At 39.1% G+C, this 19597-nt stretch overlaps 2 protein-coding genes across 4 annotated transcripts in view; one reads left to right on the top strand and one right to left on the bottom strand.

Moving 5' to 3' along the window:
* The window catches only part of LOC127433762 (endophilin-A3-like), an 87411-nt gene extending 76125 nt beyond the window's left edge, over positions 1-11286 (top strand). For 2 of the 3 annotated variants that reach the window (XM_051686063.1, XM_051685982.1), the window contains exons 10-11: positions 5249-5317; positions 7575-11286. In XM_051686063.1, coding sequence (XP_051542023.1) covers positions 5249-5317; positions 7575-7780 — 275 coding nt within the window. In that variant the 3' untranslated portion in view covers positions 7781-11286. The remainder of the gene's footprint in view (positions 1-5248; positions 5318-7574) is intronic. The other variant, XM_051686148.1, reaches the window with a different exon arrangement.
* Positions 11287-11304: 18 nt separating this feature from the next.
* On the bottom strand, positions 11305-12663 carry gjd6 (gap junction protein delta 6). The gene has a single exon (XM_051685859.1). It carries the CDS (start codon positions 12661-12663, stop codon positions 11491-11493), a length of 1173 nt encoding a protein of 390 aa, XP_051541819.1. The 3' UTR covers positions 11305-11490.
* Positions 12664-19597: the final 6934 nt, after the last annotated feature.

The raw sequence follows: 19597 nt of genomic DNA, 5'->3' as shown, positions 1-19597 counted from the left end.
GAATCAAACTCACTCAGAATGCCCACAATTTCTGACACGGTTTTCCACGCATCATTTTTTATTTTATATATATATATATACTTTATATCCATGTAGTTACGCACAAAAGATATAGAACAGTGAAATCGATAACAACAACTTCTCTGTCTTTTCTGCACTTGACTCCAGTCTCTCGCAGAAGACAGATGACTTGAGCTTCAACGTCTTCTCTTCTATTGGTAGTCGTTGAAGATGTTGCTCTGCATTTGCATCAAGTTAAACTTTTCTGAACTTCGTCACGCCCACATCCTGTCGGAAACAGAACAGTCGCTGTCACCGAAAGACGCCAGATTTAATTGAAAATCAGTGGTCTCCTGTCTCTTCGTGTCTGTCAGTCGCTGACGGTGTCAATGGGGCTTGACGCATTAAAGTACATAGATCAATAATTTAAAATAGCTCAGACGAAAGTAGGCCAATAATAGGGTTGTTAAATGATATGGAATTCTAAAAAAACAATATTATGACTTTTAAGACACTGTTTGTATTGAAGAAATGCGCAACTTGTCTGCTTCCACAATATACAGTATGTATATAATGTATTTAAATTATCTTAATTATAATATTTATTATATATTATATTTATAATTATTTAAATTATTATAAAATAAATTATCTTTATTTGGGGGCCTTTCTCTGTAAATATTGGTGTATGCCATTAATTGAGATTTATTTGATTAACTAATCAGCGCATCATGTAATTCATTCCACATATATACATATATATATATATATATATATATATATATATATATATATACTGGCAGCCAAAAGTTTGGAATAATGTACATATTTTGCTCTTATGAATAGAAATTGGTACTTTTATTCACCAAAGTGGCATTCAACTGATCACAATGTATAGTCAGGACATTAATAACATGAAAAATTACTACTTCAAAGAGTTCTCATCAAAAAATCCTCCACGTGCAGCAATGACAGCTTTGCAGATCCTTGGCATTCTAGCTGTCAGTTTGTCCAGATACTCAGGTGACATTTCACCCCACACTTCCTGTAGCACTTGCCATAGATGTGGCTGTCTTGTTGGGCACTTCTCACGCACCTTACAGTCTAGCTGATCCCACAAAAGCTCAATGGGGTTAAGATCCATAACACTCTTTTCCAATTATCTGTTGTCCAATGTCTGCGTTTCTTTGCCCACTCTAACGTTTTCTTTTTGTTTTTCTGTTTCAAAAGTGGCTTTTTCTTTGCAATTCTTCCCATAAGACCTGCACCCCTGAGTCTTCTCTTTACTGCTGTACATGAAACTGGTGTTGAGCAGGTAGAATTCAATGAAGCTGTCAGCTGAGGACATGTGAGGCATCTATTTCTCAAACTAGAGACTCTGATGTACTTATCTTCTTGTTTAGTTGTACATCTGGCCTTCCACATCTCTTTCTGTCCTTGTTAGAGCCAGTTGTCCTTTGTCTTTGAAGACTGTAGTGTACACCTTTGTATGAAATCTTCAGTTTTTTGGCAATTTCAAGCATTGTATAGCCTTCATTTCTCAAAACAATGATTGACTGACGAGTTTCTAGAGAAAGATATTTCTTTTTTGCCATTTTTGACCTAATATTGACATTAAGACATGCCAGTCTATTGCATACTGTGGCAACTCAAAAACAAACACAAAGACAATGTTAACCTTCATTTAACGAACCAAATAGCTTTCAACTGTGTTTGATATAATGGCAAGTGATTTTCTAGTACCAAATTAGCAATTTAGCATGATTACTCAAGGATAAGGTGTTGGAGTGATGGCTGCTGGAAATGGGGCCTGTCTATATTTGATCAAAAATGACTTTTCAAATAGTGATGGTGCTGTTTTTTACATCAGTAATGTCCTGACTATACTTTGTGATCAGTTAAATGCCACTTTGGTGAATTAAAGTACCAATTTCCTCCAGAAACAACAAAATCTGTATATTATTCCAAACGTTTGGCCGCCAGTGTATATACAGTTGAAGTCAGAAGTTTAAATACACTTAGCTTGAAGTCATTAAAACTCATTTTTTAACCACTCCACAGATTTCATATTAGCAAACTATAGTTTAGGCAAGTCATTTAGGACATCTACTTTGTGCATGACGCAAGTAATTTTTCCAACAATTGTTTACAGACAGATTGTTTCACTTTTAATTGACAATATCACAATTCCAGTGGGTCATAAGTTTACATAAACTTAGTTAACTGTGCTTTTAAGCAGCTTGGAATATTCCAGAAAATTATGTCAAGCCTTTAGGCAATTAGCCAATTAGCTTCTGATAGGCTAATTGGCTAATTGGAGTCAACTGGAGGTGTATCTGTGGATGTATTTTAAGGCCTACCTTCAAACTCGGTGTCTCTTTGCTTGATATTATGGGAAAATCAAAAGAAATCAGCCAGGGCCTCAGAAAAAAAATTGTGGACCTCCACAAGTCTGGTCCCTCCTTTGGAGCAATTTCCAAATGCCTGAAGGTAGACAAGTACCTATATCAACAGTAAAACAAATCCGATATTGACATATCCTGAAAGGCTGCTCAGCAAGGAAGTATCCACTGCTCCAAAATGCCATAAAAAAGCCAGACTACAGTTTGCAAGTGCAAATGGGGACAAAGATCTTACTTTTTGGAGAAATGTCCTCTGGTCTCTTGAAACAAAAATTTAACTGTTTGGCCATAATGACCATTGTTATGTTTGGAGGAAAAACGGTGAGGCTTGCATGCCGAAGAACACCATCCCAAATGTTAAGCATGAGGGTGGCAGCATCATGTTGTGGGGGTGCTTTGCTGCAGGAGGGACTGGTGCACTTCACAAAATAGATGGCATCATGAAGAAGGAAAATTATGTGAATATATTGAAGCAACATCTCAAGGCATCAGCCAGGAAGTTAAAGCTCGGTCACGAATGTGTCTTCCAAATGGACAATGGCCCCAAGCATACCTCCAGATTTGTGGCAAAATGGCTTAAGGACAACAAAGTCAAGGTATTGGAGTGGCCATCACAAAGCCCTGACCTCAATCCGATAGAAAATTTGTGGGCAGAACTGAAAAAGTGTGTGCAAGCAAGGAGGACTACAAACCTGACTCAGTTACACCAGTTCTGTCTGGTGTAACTTATTGTGAGAAGCTTGTGGAAGGCTACCCAAAACGTTTGACTCAAGTTAAACAGTTTAAAAGCAATGCTACTGTTGGGCCTCAGGTACTCAGATAAGGGACAAAAGCAGGACTACACACCATCATAAAGCCTGACTGGGGCCTATACGAACACTCAAAGCCTGATAACAACAACCATGGCAAAATCAAACAAAGGGAGTCCAAAACAGACTACAGATCCCATGAAGCCTTGCTCTCAACTCCTATTGGATGAAACACACTATACAGAACGCGTCCCCATGGCGTCATCGAGATTATAAAAACCTCAGAGATCTTTCTGGGCATTGTTCCAACGACAGGATGTGCCTTGTCTAGATGCAGCCCTGCTGCTCCTAGGTGTAGCCTCGTTACCCTAGGAAGTAACTGCTAATAATACTCGAGGGATTATTGTAATTCACTGTTACATTTGCTGTGTTGTAGTCCAACCACTTTGGACTGTTTGTGAATTTCCACCATTGCGGGTGAGACCAGCACACTGAGTTTATCCATTAAAGAACCAACGACGCGGCGGATGGATTACAAGCCGTGCACCACGTCTCTGAGTGATAAAATAACGGTTGCCCTCTTTCCCACGATTGTTAAAACCGGCTTCGGTGCCATCACTCTGTTCTCTCTCTCTCGTACTAACCACACACACACACACGACCCCTCACAAACATACCCGCACACACATTTGGCGAGCAGATAACTTGATGATGGAGTCCAGCTTTGTCCCTAAGTTGTCATACCAGCGGAGACACGTGTTAAATTGGCAGACGCCATTAACCAGTCTCTTCGCCCACATTCACGGCCACATTCTCTGGCCGGAAACCTCGCGTGACGTACTCTCCACGAGAGCCACGTCCGCCTTTTTGTGCACTCCACTCCTTACACACACACACAAAAACACACATATACACCCATTCACACACACACACACACCCACACACATACCTTCCTTCCATGTATTATAGGCTTATTTGGTACCATATCTAATCATGTTACTGTTTAGTTTGTAGTTGGAAGTCGGAAGTTTATTGACTGCATTGTATTGATTATTAATTGATATTACTGCATTAATAAACTTTGTTATACTTTAAAGAGAAGTGTTTTGGTATTGTTCTGCATTCACCTGTGTCAAGGGCTGGCAGTGGATGTCAGTGCTCGGATTCAAGCCTTCATTGTTTTCTTTTGAATGTCGATGTTCTCCGGACGTCGAATTTCCTAAGAGAGCAATCCTATAGTTATCTATGGTTATTAGTCCCTGATTCCAGGGTGGTGCCCCGGCGATATTAATCCTTATTAATATTCTATTGATTTTTGATAATTGATAATTATCTTTGATGATTGTTGATTTGAAGGATCAATAAGCTAATGTTAATTCTAATCAATGTTCTATTGATTTTATTAATAATTATCTTTGATAATAATTAATATTCTATTGAATTTGATAATTGATGGTTATCTTTGATGATTGTTCATTTAAAGGCTGAAAAAGCTAATGTTGATTCTAATCAATGTCCTATTATTATTATTGCTAATAACCAAACCCGCTCCTGAATGAAGCGCCCAACACTACCAAATATTAACAAAGTGTATATAAACTCAGTAGTTTACATACACTTTGTTAATATTTGGTACCCACTGGGAATGAGATGAAAGAAATAAAAGCTGAAATAAATCATTCTCTCTACTATTATTCTGACATTTCACATTCTTAAAATAAAGTAGTGATCCTTACTGACCTAAGATAGGGAATGTTTTCTATGATTAAATGTCAGGAATTGTGAAAAACTGAGTTTAAATGTATTTGGCTAAGGTGTATGTAAACTTCTGACTTCAACTGTATATATAAATATTATTGTATTATATTATATTATATTACAAATACAATAATTTTACTAGTGGTCTCAGTGAAAATGGACTCCACTGTATATGTCTGTCAGTAAACATTGAATAGAGTCGAAGCAAATCTCATACATCAATCACGTTTGCTTGTGGTGGTCACATTCATCAACACTGTGTGTGTTTGTTTGCTGGATCATGTGCATATGTGTCTGTCTCATGAATGATCTCATGTTTTTTTTTTTTTTTGCTCTCAGCTGATCAGTTCACCCACACAACACCCAAGACTCTAACATGGCCTGAAAGCCCTAATGGTGATAGCGAACGTGAGTATCAGACTATTTTATTTATATGAAGTTTTTCACACCTGCATTCCAATCTACATCATCTACATATTTATTCATCTGAATAAGAATAAGTGCAAGCCATTCGTGCATCACAAGCCGATCAACTTTTTAGCCCTTTTCAGTGAATCGCACCTGCAAAATCCTAAAACTTTATTTCCAGGTTTAATGTATATTTTAAATAGACTCAGATATTTGAACCCCACAATGTGGGTTTATGTTTTCTCTTAATCATTTAATGTAATTTTGAATGTGACCATGGTTTAAGGAGGGTGTACCTGTATGCTGGGTTGGAAATCTCAAGGATTATGCTGTGTTTCATTCAACTCGGAAAGTCAGATTTTTCAACTTCCTACTGGGAAAAGTGCAATGGAATGCCACTTGAAGTCGTAATTCCAAGTCGTGCTCTCTTGCAAAGTCATGCAGAAATTTTAAACTCCAATTTCACCGAGATTCAGGTGCATGACATCACACAATCATGTCGGCACCCAGGAAGATATACCAATAAGTGATAAACATTCACTTGTATTAAATAATTTCGATAAATGAGTCAAAGTTCCTACATTACATGATATTAAAGCGTGTTTAACAAATGTTAGTAGAGTAGCAGGTGTTCAAAACATGGTAAATTATACTCTGTTTTGATAATCATACACCTGTAGCACAAATGCTAGCGCTGCAGATTGTTTCTGAATTGGGTTGCTAGGAGACATCTCTGGTGACAGTCAAACACCTGTTAAGCTAACGGGAGTGTTGTAGTTTTGTTTCCTTTAATGTCATCTTCCGAGTATCTGGCAATGGAATGCATTTATGGTTGGAGACCGCACATATCAAGTAGGAATATCCCACATCTGATTTTAATGGAACGCAGCATTAATCGTGGTATTTTCCTTATTGCATCACTTGTTGTTCTGAAAGCAAAAAGAAACAAATGAAACACGGAATGTAGGCTGTCATCCGCGCAGACTGACTGAAGCAAAGCGGGCGCATTTACTTGCGCAATTAACCAAGTACAGATATCTGCAGAACAGTAATGAGTTTTTTCAAATCTGTGGGTGTTTTCAAACTGGGATGGGCATTTCTAAACTATCCAATGAAAGTAGGGAATCTTAATGGTTTGAAAATGCCCACTGACTGGGAAAAGCCCATTTTTGAAGCGCTGCCGGCTCGTGATGCTCGAATGGCTTGCACGCGCTGCACGAGTCTGTGGGTATACTGAAGTCTCGTCACATTTTAACTTTTTGTTTAGCCTCCCATTCAGCTTATGAAAACATGCTGAACATGAAGAAGGATTACATCATGTAGATTGGAATGCAGGTGCAGAATTTATATAAATAAAATAGTCTACTCCTCTCTCGCCATTGCTGGTGTGCCAGTGATTACTTCTCCGCGTGCCAATGCTGGCACACGTGCCATAGGTTGCCGACCACTTGACCACACCATAAACACCATAAAAGCACCATAAAAGAAGTTACATACAACTCGTGATATTTTAAATCTCACACGTGTCTTAATAAATTATAATAAATTCAGTAATCAGAACAGTCAGGTGGAACAGTCTGTTTATTGAACATAAATAATTTTCTCAGTGAAGCTGCATATGCACTGTGCTTTCTACAGCAAGCCCCGAGGGGGTAAATACACAATTACACACACACATACACTGGGTAAATTTACTTTATGAATTACATCCTACTTCACTCTGTTACCATTGTTTATGTTTACGATCTCAGCCAGGTGTAACACCCTCTGCCAAAGTCTGTTCTGCACCAGCTAGTGAGACGCCGAATTTATTGTACTGTTATGGCAAGGATTTAAGACCAGTTAGAGTTCATTTGTGTACAGGGCTACCCGGCGCAATGCCACAGAAATAGAAACCAAGTGATCGATAGAATGCCCTGTCTCTCGTCTCGAGTTGCTCTCGTGGCTGGTTAGGACAAAAGGTCTGATTAACAAGGAAAATATACCTTTTATCACGTGTCTTGGCTTCTCATTTGGTTAGGACACTGTGTCAGAGCTTTGGTAGGTGAAGATGATCAGTGAATAATCATTTTCTTTCTGTTCCTCACACAAACTTTTTGTACGATATAGCGGATGTGTCGTATAGACAACTTTTATGCTGCTTTTTTCACAATTCATTTTAATACTGTTAAAATCCATGGCTTGATTGCAATTTTATAATACTTTGCTATCTGCACACCTTTAGATATTTTAACTGGTTATGTTTTCCTAATTGCAGAGAAAGAGACACATATGGACCAGCCCTGCTGTCGGTCTCTCTACGACTTTGAGCCAGAGAACGAAGGAGAGCTGGGCTTCAAGGAGGGTGACATCATTATCCTCACCAATCAGATTGATGAGAACTGGTATGAAGGCATGATTAACGGTGAATCTGGCTTCTTTCCTATAAACTACGTAGAGGTCCTAGTTCCCCTGCCCCAATGAGCCAAGCCAGCAACCACTGGGTCACTGGCCACATGCCAAACTAGACTGTCTCAACCATTCACTCACCCGACATCCTCTGCTGCATTATCACCAATGAAAGCCTTGTGTTTCACAGACAGTTTTGAACGTTTTACTTTTCAGTATTTATATCCTAGTATGTTTCCCAGGCCTCATGATGCAGCATCTTGGATTTTTACACTGCAAAAAATTATTTTCTTAATCAGTATGTAAGGGGGTCTTTATCCCTCGCGCGCCCCATCAGGCTGATTGGGGACCGGGTGTGTCTCATTCCAGCCCGGCCCTGCCCTCCTCGGCTCTACACTCCTCCCGGCGTTGCCTCAGGCTGGGGAGCCCCCGGCATGACATACATCCCCCGCCCTTCCTCTCCTTACGCCCCGACTGCCGGCGGGTCATCCCCGCCTTCCTCGACCTGGGAGGAGACAAGAGGGGAAAAACAACAAAACAAAATGGCGAGGGAAAGGCCAACATGGAGCGACAGAGAGAGAGAGAGGAGAGAGAGAAAAAAGAAATTCACCGGTTTTCTGATGCGCCGTCGCGTGGTCCTCGATCACTACTCCACCCTCTCAGGCGGACTGCAGCCGCTCCTCCCCGAGCGGACCGGAGTCAGACCTCCGACCCCCAGCGGACAGAACGCCCCTCCGCGTTCCCGGCGTCCCGTGGGAACACTCCTCTGCCCCTGGCAGCGGCCCTACCACCCCTGGCTACTCCGTCCCCTGTCGGACAGCAGCGGCGCTCCCCTGGGTGGACGGCAGTGTCGAGGACTCTGCGACGGGAATCCCTCCTCCTTCCCGGGTTTCGGCACCAGTGTAAGGGAGTTTGGTGGAAAGGAGGAGGCGAGAACCGGCTTGACAACTTAAATAATAATTTAATAAACAACTTAAACAAACACACAACCAAAAACCACACAGTACAGCTGCCTGCAATTCTCTCTCTCTCGAACTGTCGTCCCCGGCCGCCTTTATCCCTCGCGCGCCCCATCAGGCTGATTGGGGACCGTGTGTGTCTCATTCCAGCCCGGCCCCGCCCTCCTCGGCTCTACACAGTATTTTTGCCTTATTTTCCAGTAAAAATATCTAGAGGCAGGCAAAATTAAGCTATTAAGACTTGTTTTCAGATAGTATATCTTGAATTTAAAAGTAAACTGCATTTTCTTACCCTATTGGCAAATAATTTTTCTTGTTAAGCATTAATCTAATAAAATGTAAAACAAGAATAAAAGTCATTCTTAGCAACTGGGCTAAGAAAAGCAAACTTGATACAAGATGTTTTTCTCTGAAAACAAGTCTTATTATCTTACACACTTTTGAATCAAGTAAATTTATCTTGCTTGTTTTAAGGATGTCTTGAGGATTGTTTTACTTAAGGTATTTTTTTTTAAGAAAATGCTTTTTTGCAGACTAATTTCAATGTGTGTGTTATATTTTTTTTTGCTTCAACGCAGCATTCTTCCATTTATTTGAAAATGTGATGTCCACTGAGGTGTATATGTCTTTTCGCTGTCTCTGTATGTTTTTGTTTTCCCACTTTATTATGCAGTCTTGTGTTTTTGAAACACATTTTCTATAAACTGTGACTATCTTGACTGCTACTATTATGAATGTCCCCTTTCTCTCTTTCTGTCTCTGTTTACGTGACTTCTTGTGATCTAAGGTATCATAGAAAGTATTGCAAGTGTTTTAATGGGTTTCGCTTTCCCACGCCTTCAAGTGCTTATTTTAAACTGTGGCTGTTTTGCACTAAAGCTTTAGAATAATACACACCCATTGATGTGTACCTATTATTTTTACGTTGTGTTTATGTTTTTAGAATATTGCACTTTCTACTGTATCTTTTTCTGCCATGTTGAGAAATACGGAATTTTATCAGTCTTATGGAGTGGGCTTTATGCTATATATACAGTATATATATATATATATATATATATATATATATATATATATTGATATGATTCAAAACTTTGAGCTGTATGTAATGAGAACTTTTGCTCGCCTTGTAACTGTTTGCCCTATGTTGTGCTCTGAATGACATTTTACATTTTGTAATTTTTAATGAAATATTCTCTCCTCAGTCGAATTGTCCGGTGCTTATCGATTGCATAAGATAGATTTCAAATCTATATAGCTGGACCAACTACGTTTGAACTGACAAAATATGTCTTGTCTAGTGTTTGTCCACCAAAAATAGACTGTATTCAAGCTGTAAAGCATTATTTTTGTTACTCTGAGCAGTATATTTGTTGTGCATGAAATGGAACTTTGATTGACTGTTTTTGTTTCTATATCGACCAGAGACTTACAAATCTTTTCAACATTTTAAAATAATTCCCTTTTGACTCGTCACCCTGTTTTATTTGTTCCCAATGTATTTTTCTGGCCAAATGTGAAGCAGTCAGAGAGCAAAAAAAAAAAAAAAAGTGTTACATTGTCGCAAATTACATTTAAAGCTGCAGTGTGTGGTTTCTGCGCTGCAAAACAGAAACAGTCTTTTACATTTTTTTTCTCTAAAATGTAATTAGAGCTTGCCCGCACAAATCTCACAGCCAAAATGGTTTCCTCAGTAAGTCGCACAACTTGAAGTTTCATTCATGTCTGTTTCACTCGGTGCGGGAAGTTTAATGCTTAGGGTTAAGGGTTTGTTTGAATGCCTAACCCTTAGTATTAGCAATAATAATACTGATATTATCTTTAGCAAACACCACAAATGACTGGTTTCATTCCGAACTTAGCCAGGTTTCCCAAACACTCCCCGGACTTCCATTTTTTAGCCAAAAAGGTAGTCCCACCATAAATTCATGCCATTGGTTGAGGCAGAATTTGACATGTTGGACAACTCAAACATAAAGAGAACAAAAAAATTAAAAGCGTCACAGTGTTTACATTCTCAGGAACTCAACCTACTAATGGCTTATATTTATCTCTACACATTAAACTGGGATAAGATTTTAACATGAAAAATTACACACAGCAGTTTTAAAATCAAAAGGTAAAAATAAATTATAGATGATGTTCTAATAAACTATATGACCTGTTTGTTACTGCCACACATTAGCAGGTCTCTGTCCTCATCAGACTTCAGTAGCAGCAGGGCTGTTACACTGCACAAAAACCAGCCTGTTTGCTTAGCAGAATTTAATTGCATTTCTGGAGGTGATTGTGAAAACAATATAAAAATGCTTGAATTAAAAGTGTGGCACCTCTGTAATCTTTGTATCAGACTTTAGATGTTGAATAGCTGACTGTTCATTTCCAACACTTACTAACTATTTATTTTTTTTATTTTTTATTTTTTGTTCTTTCAAAATGTATGCAAATGGTGTACTCTACTGTTCGTCACTACATCACTGAGTGAAAGAAAAGGCTGTGAATCGTTTTCTTTTTGCTCTCTGGCATACTGTAATTAATACACAAAATGTGGTTTATAGATGTTGTAAATGAATATATTATTACACACTGTATATTGCATAAATAAATGATGTGGAAATCTTAATCACATGTTATGGCTGATTGTGAATTTTCTTTTTATTCTTTTAAGCTCATACAGTACATAGAAATACTTTCAAACGATTGAATAGCAGCTGCCTTCAATAAACTTAGTCAATAATCAATTATTTTCTAAGAAAACTAGCATTCTTTAATCAAATTTAAGACTTATCAAATTGTCCATAAGCCCGAAAGAATAATTACTTGAGTTTATATCCAAACCTCAGCGCTTCTTTGCTTTGACCCTCTTCCTTTGTTCGACTGCGATTTACCCTTGAGTGATTGTGTTCCCCTGTAGGCATCTGCTTGCCTGGAATCCTTTTCTTTGTTGGTTGAGCAGTTACCAGCACAGGTCCAGTCTAGCTGGTGGTCCACTACTAGATCTAATGTAGGTAAAGAAGTAGTGCTGGTCACATCTCTGAAAGTTAGGGAGGCCATGGATTGAGTGTCTTGGTTTATAGCGCCATATCCTCCCCTCCAAGAGCTGTCCTTGTTGAGCATGGACTTCTTGATCATCTTCCAGCCCAAATGATTGAGCTCTAAGAAGTTGAGGAAGATGCAGAAGACCCCAACGCAAAACATGAAGATCAGGAAGATGGTTTTCTCAGTGGGGCGTGAGACGTAGCAGTCGACCCTCTGCATACAAGGAGTAGCCATACACACAAAGTGAGCAGGAACGTGGAAACCGAAAAGGAGCCACTGCGCTACCACAAAGCCAACCTCCAAAACTGCTCGGAAACACACATGGAAGACGTAGTACTTGGAGAGCACCCCTAATGAGCTTTTGGTTGGAGCACCGCTTTCCCGCAGTGCCGGGGTGCTTTTCTGGGTGCTCTGGTTGGTGATGCCCTCAAGAACGTCAGCCAGACTGTGACCCAGGTGCCTGTGTGACTTAATTGAGCAACTGTCTGAGTCGCAACTGCGGTCGTATGTTTCTATGGCCTGCTCGCCATCCGACTGCTTGGACAGATTGTGCCAAGTATAAATGATAAAGCAAAGTGATGGCGTAGAAACTGTAATGATCTGAAAGACCCAGAATCGAGGTTGTGAGATTGGGGCGAAGGCATCGTAGCAGACATTGGGACACCCCGGTTGAAGGGTATTGCAGACAAACATCTCCTGCTCATCCGTGTAGACGTCCTCAGTCGCCACAGCCACAATCAGCAGACGGAAAATCACCATGACGGTGAGCCACAGCCGTCCGATCATGGTGGAGTGCTGGTGCACAGCATCCAGCAGCCTCTTGAGCAATGTCCATTCTGTCATGTCTCTATGCACCAGCCTCCTGAAGTACAGCACCTGAAATAGATCCACTTTAGCTCTGTTGCCAGCAAGGACAGGCGTTTTCATGTTACAGTTCTGGCCAGAGAGCGAAGGTGCCATCACTGCTCCCAGCCATCCCTTTCTCCTTCAGAGATAAGGCCTCCGCTTGGGAAGGCTGCCGGCCACTTCACAGTGGTCACGTGGTGCTCTCCCTTGTCTTTAGAGTCCATTTACAAACCGCAGGATAGACGGCACTCTTTCTACTCTAGAGAGCTTCTGATAGTGCCGGCAGATACATTCTTTTCAGATTGCCGCCTTATGTGATAGGATGAGTTCCTTCTGAAGGCCACACTTTTAAAAATATGCTGCAGATAGTGGATACTTCCATGTGCTATTAAACAGCTAGTTGTTGTCCACTTTGTCGGTCATATTTGTTACTTTGAACTGGATTTGAATTGGAAGCAATCAAAAATTTGAATGAGTGTATTCTGAATTCAACTCTCCCAAAAAATATCTTTGATAATTATAGGGATAGTTTGCCCAAAAACATCATCATTTGTCACCCTCCACTGTCCCCATCCACTTTCATTGTATGGAGAGAGCAGTGTGAACATTCTTCTTAACATCTTGATTGTTCAATGGAAGAAAATGTAAATCACGCCAGTTTGAAATAATACAAAGGTGAGTAAATAAATTATAATAAATCCATTCACATGTCTAAATTTGGTCAGTCCAGTTGACTCACACCTTCCTCAGATCATTAGCTTTAAACTGAAAACTTAATCGTGATTAACCCACCTTCATGTTGCACAAAACATGTATGACTTTTTCACATGGAGCACAAAAAGTTGGTCAAAATGTCAATGCTGCTTTTTTCCATAACATGAAAAAAAATAAACCTTCACAAACTGTAAAAGTGAATGATGTCCTTGATTTGAAGTGATTTAAAGTTGCTCATATATGATGGTAAGTATTTGTTACCAATATGGCACAAGGTATATATAGCATAAGGAAAATGTTCATAGTACACCCACTAATGTAACTGATTGTTTACAAAATTGATAGCAGTTATTTTGAATTTGAAAACTAAAATAGGTGTGATAACAGATATCTTCACGTTATCTGCTAACTTGCCCCTGGTAATGATATGAACCCTTGAGGTCTGACACCAGCAGATGCCCATTATGCTTTGGAGACTAGGTCAAGATTACGGGGTGGGGGTGACAGGAAGTAGCTGTGAGAAGAAGTTATTCAAGCAATTACTTTAGACATAAGCACAAAGTGGGTGCTTCCTGCAAATTGAATTGTACAAAATCAGGCAATTACTGTATGTTCGCCTGGCAATGCAAATGTTTCTATAGAGATAAAAGAATGTTCTTACAGAATGATCACTCTGTATGGCCGCCCATCAATGTAAATGTCTCTTTATGTATAGAAACAATGGAATGGGGTTAATTACTATCACCATCAGTTTAGTGTAGTGACTGTGTATATTTGAAAACATGCTACACCCAAAAAAAAAATCTTCAGCTTTTGGTTTTATTCCTCTTCCAACAGTATGTACAAAAGAAATCTAAGCCAATATTTTTTAAATCCTATGTAAATGAATTCTTATTTTAACTAATAAACTTTCCATACCAAAAACATTTTAAAAATACTTTACTTAAAAAGTGTTGGATAAAGAGTCTATGCTTTGTTGTCCCTCAAAGCCTCAAAAAGCACCTGATGGAGTTTGAACTTCACATCAGACTTCTTCTTTGGGTCCACTTTCGCCAGCATGTCAGCCATAACGACAGCAAATCTGTAGTCTTCATTGTCCTGCTGCATGACACTTTCCCTCTCCTGGCCCAGCTTCTCCAATCTCCTCAGCAGGGTGTCTTCTGTGTTCCGTTTTAGTTTACGCAACGAGCCTGTAGGATATGGTGACTGGAAGGAATGCTGTGCAATGCCTCTTGGTGATGGTGCATGTGAGTACGGCAACGATGGAGTTGGAGATGCTGGAATTTGGGATGTTACAGGAAGTGGGGTGATGGGAGGTGGTGATGGCATAAGGAACACTGGTGGTAACAGAGTTTAGTGTTGCAGACGATGATGCTCCAGGTGACTGTGTGGCTGTGGAGCTGCTTGTCTCTGTATGTTCCTCTCTGTTCACGTTATCTACCTCCTTAAAAAATGCAACAAGTAATTTAAATAATAAAAAAAAAAGCACACTCGTTTTATATGAAACTATATAATAAACAAGAATGCAAAATCTACCAATTAGTCTCTAGTTGTTTTCTATTTTTTCAGCAAAACTTTAAAAAACATGGGTACACAATTGGCTTCACCCATAAAACACCAACCAAACAAATTTATTTAAATCTAACTCAGAAGAAATTGTTCATTGATCATTCATTGTACTTAAAAAGCATTAGAAAAAAGAACAAGACAGATTTTAAGACAGATCTTCTAAATGAAACACAGGAGTGTTGTCTCTGGTTCATCTTGTCTCTTTTTCTAAAAAAAGGGGGCACGTTTAAAAAAAAGGGCACGTTTAATCTCGAAACGGTGTGCACCATTTTGCTACGGTTTCCGGGTTGAACGACATGTTTCCTCGGTGTGAAACGGTGTGCAACAGGCTTTGAGGTACGTGTTTGCCTTGTCATCCTGAAATGCGAGGCAAATGTTGGATCACCATAATTAGGAACCACAGTTTCTACATATACCTTCACTCGATTGGGATGTTCTCTGCTATTCTGGATGGCAAGGGCAGTGACTGTAACATCGAGCATATTTTGTAGTATTAAACACATATTTAAACCAATTTCATCAGGCTCAGAATATTCTTCGAAAAGAACGTAAAGAATGGCTTCTCAGCTGCCATAGTTGCAACGCTTGCGTAACACAACAGAATGTTCAACGCACCACCGTTTCCATTTAAATAAACGTTTTGCTATGTTTTGTAGGGGCTGAATGTGCCCCAGGCTTAACCTGCACAATGGCTTCTATGCATGGAAAGTAGCCTACGTATTTCCGGTCAAAACGCGAAAGAGTCGAGAGTTGCATCAAACTACTATTCTTTCTAAAATAAAGCAATTTATCACAACAGATGTTATTTTATTTAGTAAAACTATAAAAATTATCTCCGTAATGAACTCCAAAAGTGTAAATACATACATTTTGAAGCTTACAGAACGGCCAAGCTCTACACTGCTGTGTAAGGGGCTTCCTCTTTGTGCTGAGAATTTACATTTACATTTACTCCAGCGACTGTACAATGATTTACAAGTGAGAAACACAGCAACACAAGCGATTCGAGAGCACAAACAAGAAGACGAGGTGGGACATTTGCTCCATTGCTCAGCTGAGGTTTTAGTGCCATCCGTAGGGCGACGAACCATCACTGAGAACACTACACACAGTAAAAAAAAATTTTTTGAAAATTATTATATTTACCCCTAGTCAAAGCATGAGATTGCACATGAGTAAAGCACTACTGAGGGGGAAAAAAACTTTCAGTTGAGGATTCATTCATTTTTATTCATATAATCTGTAATATCAAACCACAATATTCATAAATAAAAGTAATGATACAATGACACAATTGGTTTACAGTAAGGTTATTTGTTAACATTAGTTAACATTAGTTAACATGAATTAACAATTAACAATACTTACAAAGAACAATTCTATTTTTATTAATTAAAATTGACAAAGATTAATAAATACTGTAAAAAATACATATTGTTAATTGTTTGATCGTGATACCTAATAATACATTAATGCATATTAACGAATGGAACCTTATTGTAAAGTGTTAACACACAGTTTAATCTATATTTATTGTGTCAAATTACTGCGTCATTGTTAACTGTCCTTTTTTGCAAATAAAAGAAAAAGGAGAATAAAAGTTCACTTCTCAAAAGCATTCGTCCATCATAAGTGCTCTCTTCAGTCCGGCAGATCCCTGCACACATACATGACAAATCTCTCAGAAACGGGACACGATTGTTATTAACGCAAATGTTAATGAAAGTGAAAATTCTATTTTACTGCATAAATACAATACAATAAACTAATACTGACCACTATTAGACAAATTGTATGATTAAAGTAAGAGTCACTGCATTAAGAAATATATTATCGTTCACTCCAGCATTAGCTGTGAAGCTGGAGTATCATCAGTTGTCATATATTAACTTATAATATCACAGAGGGCTATACTTTATCTAGAAAAATTAATCAAAATAATTACATGTGTAATACAGCTGGAAACAGGGACCTTGCTAAATCAGTGCTGGACTATTGATTGTGAATATTCACCCTCATTGTGATCGAAATATCTTAAAATACATGTTGTTAAACCACATCTTCCTACTGGATGAAGCAACAGCTCAGTGTCTCAATGTGTGATGCATATTTTCCAATATCATCTGCAGACACATATGTAAATAACACGTGTGAAAAGTAATTTCCCCCGACAGCATTTATCAGCATATGAAGAATTTTTTTTTATTTATTTTTTTATTATTTATTTTTTTATTTAATCAGGGACAATACACATTAATAATACAAAAGAAATGTAAAATGTGCCAGATTTAGCCAAATTGGCAAATTTTCATCTGTAGTCCCTAGGCAGGTTGATGTTATAATAACAAAAAACTAAAAACTAAATTGTCATTACACAAATACAAAAATATCATACCAGAATCTCTACAAATGCTCACAATTTTGATTCGACAGCGACCACATTTTCAACTTTCTAGAGAAAACACAACAACTTGTTATATGTTTTACTTCTTTTAGTTCTGTTGGAAGTCTATTTGTAACGTATGGAAGGAAGTTACGAGAGCTGGATCTAAGTGCAGCGAAACAGTATTTAATAAAATAAACAAAGTACAGATTAACGGGGTAAACACAGGAACAAAAGAAACATCCACGATGGGAAAAACACAAGAACAGAGAAAACATCTACGATGGGAACTGGTCAATGAACAGGAGGTCAAAACACATAACAACTGACAAAGAACAAGCAAACAACAGGGCATTATGTGCACAATAGATAATGACTTAATGGAAGACAGATGAAAACAATCAAGGCCAGCTGCCAGTGATGAGGGCAGGGAATTATGGGAAATGTAGTCTGGGAGGAACAGATGACAGGGGAGAAACACAAGGCAAACAACAGTGGATCATGACACTATTCCATTCACGGGTTCCTCAAAAAACAAATGATAACTGGCCAAAGGTACTTCTTCTCAGTGGTATATTACAATCACCCCTTATACCCGCTCTTGTGTACCGTCCTGTTATTTGATATATATAATCCTTAAAAACTGGTGTAGCAAAACCATTTAAAATCTTAAAAACAAGTACTAAGTCAGCAAATTTAATCAAATATTCCCAGCTCAAAAAAGAATACTTAGTTAAAACACTACAATGATGAAAACTATTTGGCTTTCTAAAACCTTAAGAGCTTGCTTATAATCAGTCTCAACCGGCTTTAAAATAGACTTACAAGTTTGTGTCCATGTAGTCATACAGAATGTGATATGTGGAAGAATCATGGAATTCATAAATAACACTGCTGCCTCTTTAGTCAGTTTCTGATAAATCTAAAATTGGCTAAATTAAATTTCACTGTGTTAACAACTTTCTTCACGACCTTAAATAGTTTCTGGCTCTGTGCCGGAAGTAAGTGTGCCCCCTGAGGCAAAACATGGAATCGTGCATAGAGTCCATTTAGTACAGCTCATACTTACACCCTGTCTACACCGGACGCGAGCGGCGCAGCACGTCGCGTTGCGTCAAAAGCAATAGAACCCCATTATAATCAACGATGCTGTCTACACTGGAAGCATCCATTGCGGTGCGTCCGTTGCGCTGACAATAAATGGGTGTCGCGTTCCATTTTGCGCTGCACACGCTGGCGCTACTGCACAAATTAAACGGTTTAGATCATTTGTGTCGATGCGTCCAGTGTAGACAGCTTCAAGCCGTTGCGTCATGCCCAGTGTAGACAAGGTAAGAAACAGTTCACACAAAAATTTTAATTCTTGCATCATTCTCATGCGTATGACATTCTTTCATCTGTTAAACTCAAATGAAGATTTTTAGAAGAATTTCTCAGCTCTTTTGGTCCATACAATGCAAGTGAATGGGTGCCAAAATTTTGAAGATCCAAAATCACATAAGTCAGCATAAAAGTAATCCATAATGCTTATATGTGCTTTTTGGAGCTATAAAGGTCTGATCACCATTCACTTGGATTGTATGGGCCTATAGAGCTGAAACATTCTTCTAAAAATCATAATTTGTGTTCTGCAGAAGAAATAAAGTCATACACATATGGGATGGGATGAGGGTGAGTAAATGATTTCATTTTTGGGTGAACTATTCCTTTAATAAATATAGTGCACGGAACAATCCACAACACCCGACCTTAAGGGGTGGGGACCCCCCATAAGACTGGAATCAATTCAAGCACTCCTTAAGACACAGAAATACATGAATGTCAATGCATTAGATAGCAAAATATAAAACAAAGGTAGCACAAGCACACTTTTCAGACAAAACATTTTACAAAAATAAGTTTGTTAGGTTTTAAATGATAAAACATCTTGGCTACTATGTAACCTTGGTTCCCCAAACGGAGGGAATGAGATGCTGCTTAAGAAGCTGACACAATGGGTGCTCCTCCCAATGCCGACCCAGCGCTGGATGGTTTTCCCTGCCTCCGTGAAACAGGAACAGCTCTAGGGGAAGGAGAGGGGGAGGGAGGAGCGAAAGAAGGAGAGAGTGAGAGAAACAGCGAGAGAGAGTGAGAAAGAGAGTGAGAGAGAGAGAGAGAAAAAAAAAAAACTCTTCGGCTCCCGAACACGCCGCCCACCCGTTCCTCAGCCAGCTGGAACACCTCCGTCAGCGATGCCAGGCGATGGTACTGGACTTGCTCAGCCGTCCCTTTTGGTAGTCTGCTGATGAGCTGCTTCAGAACCACCAGATTGTACTGTATATCCTCGGCGTCGCGTTCTTGAGGGAGCAGCGAGGTCTCCAGGACAGCGTGCTCGTCCTTCAA

Source organism: Myxocyprinus asiaticus, chromosome 1 (assembly GCF_019703515.2).
Source record: "Myxocyprinus asiaticus isolate MX2 ecotype Aquarium Trade chromosome 1, UBuf_Myxa_2, whole genome shotgun sequence".
In the NCBI taxonomy this organism is placed as follows: Eukaryota; Metazoa; Chordata; class Actinopteri; order Cypriniformes; family Catostomidae; genus Myxocyprinus; species Myxocyprinus asiaticus.
This window is presented reverse-complemented; position numbering and strand designations above follow the sequence as displayed.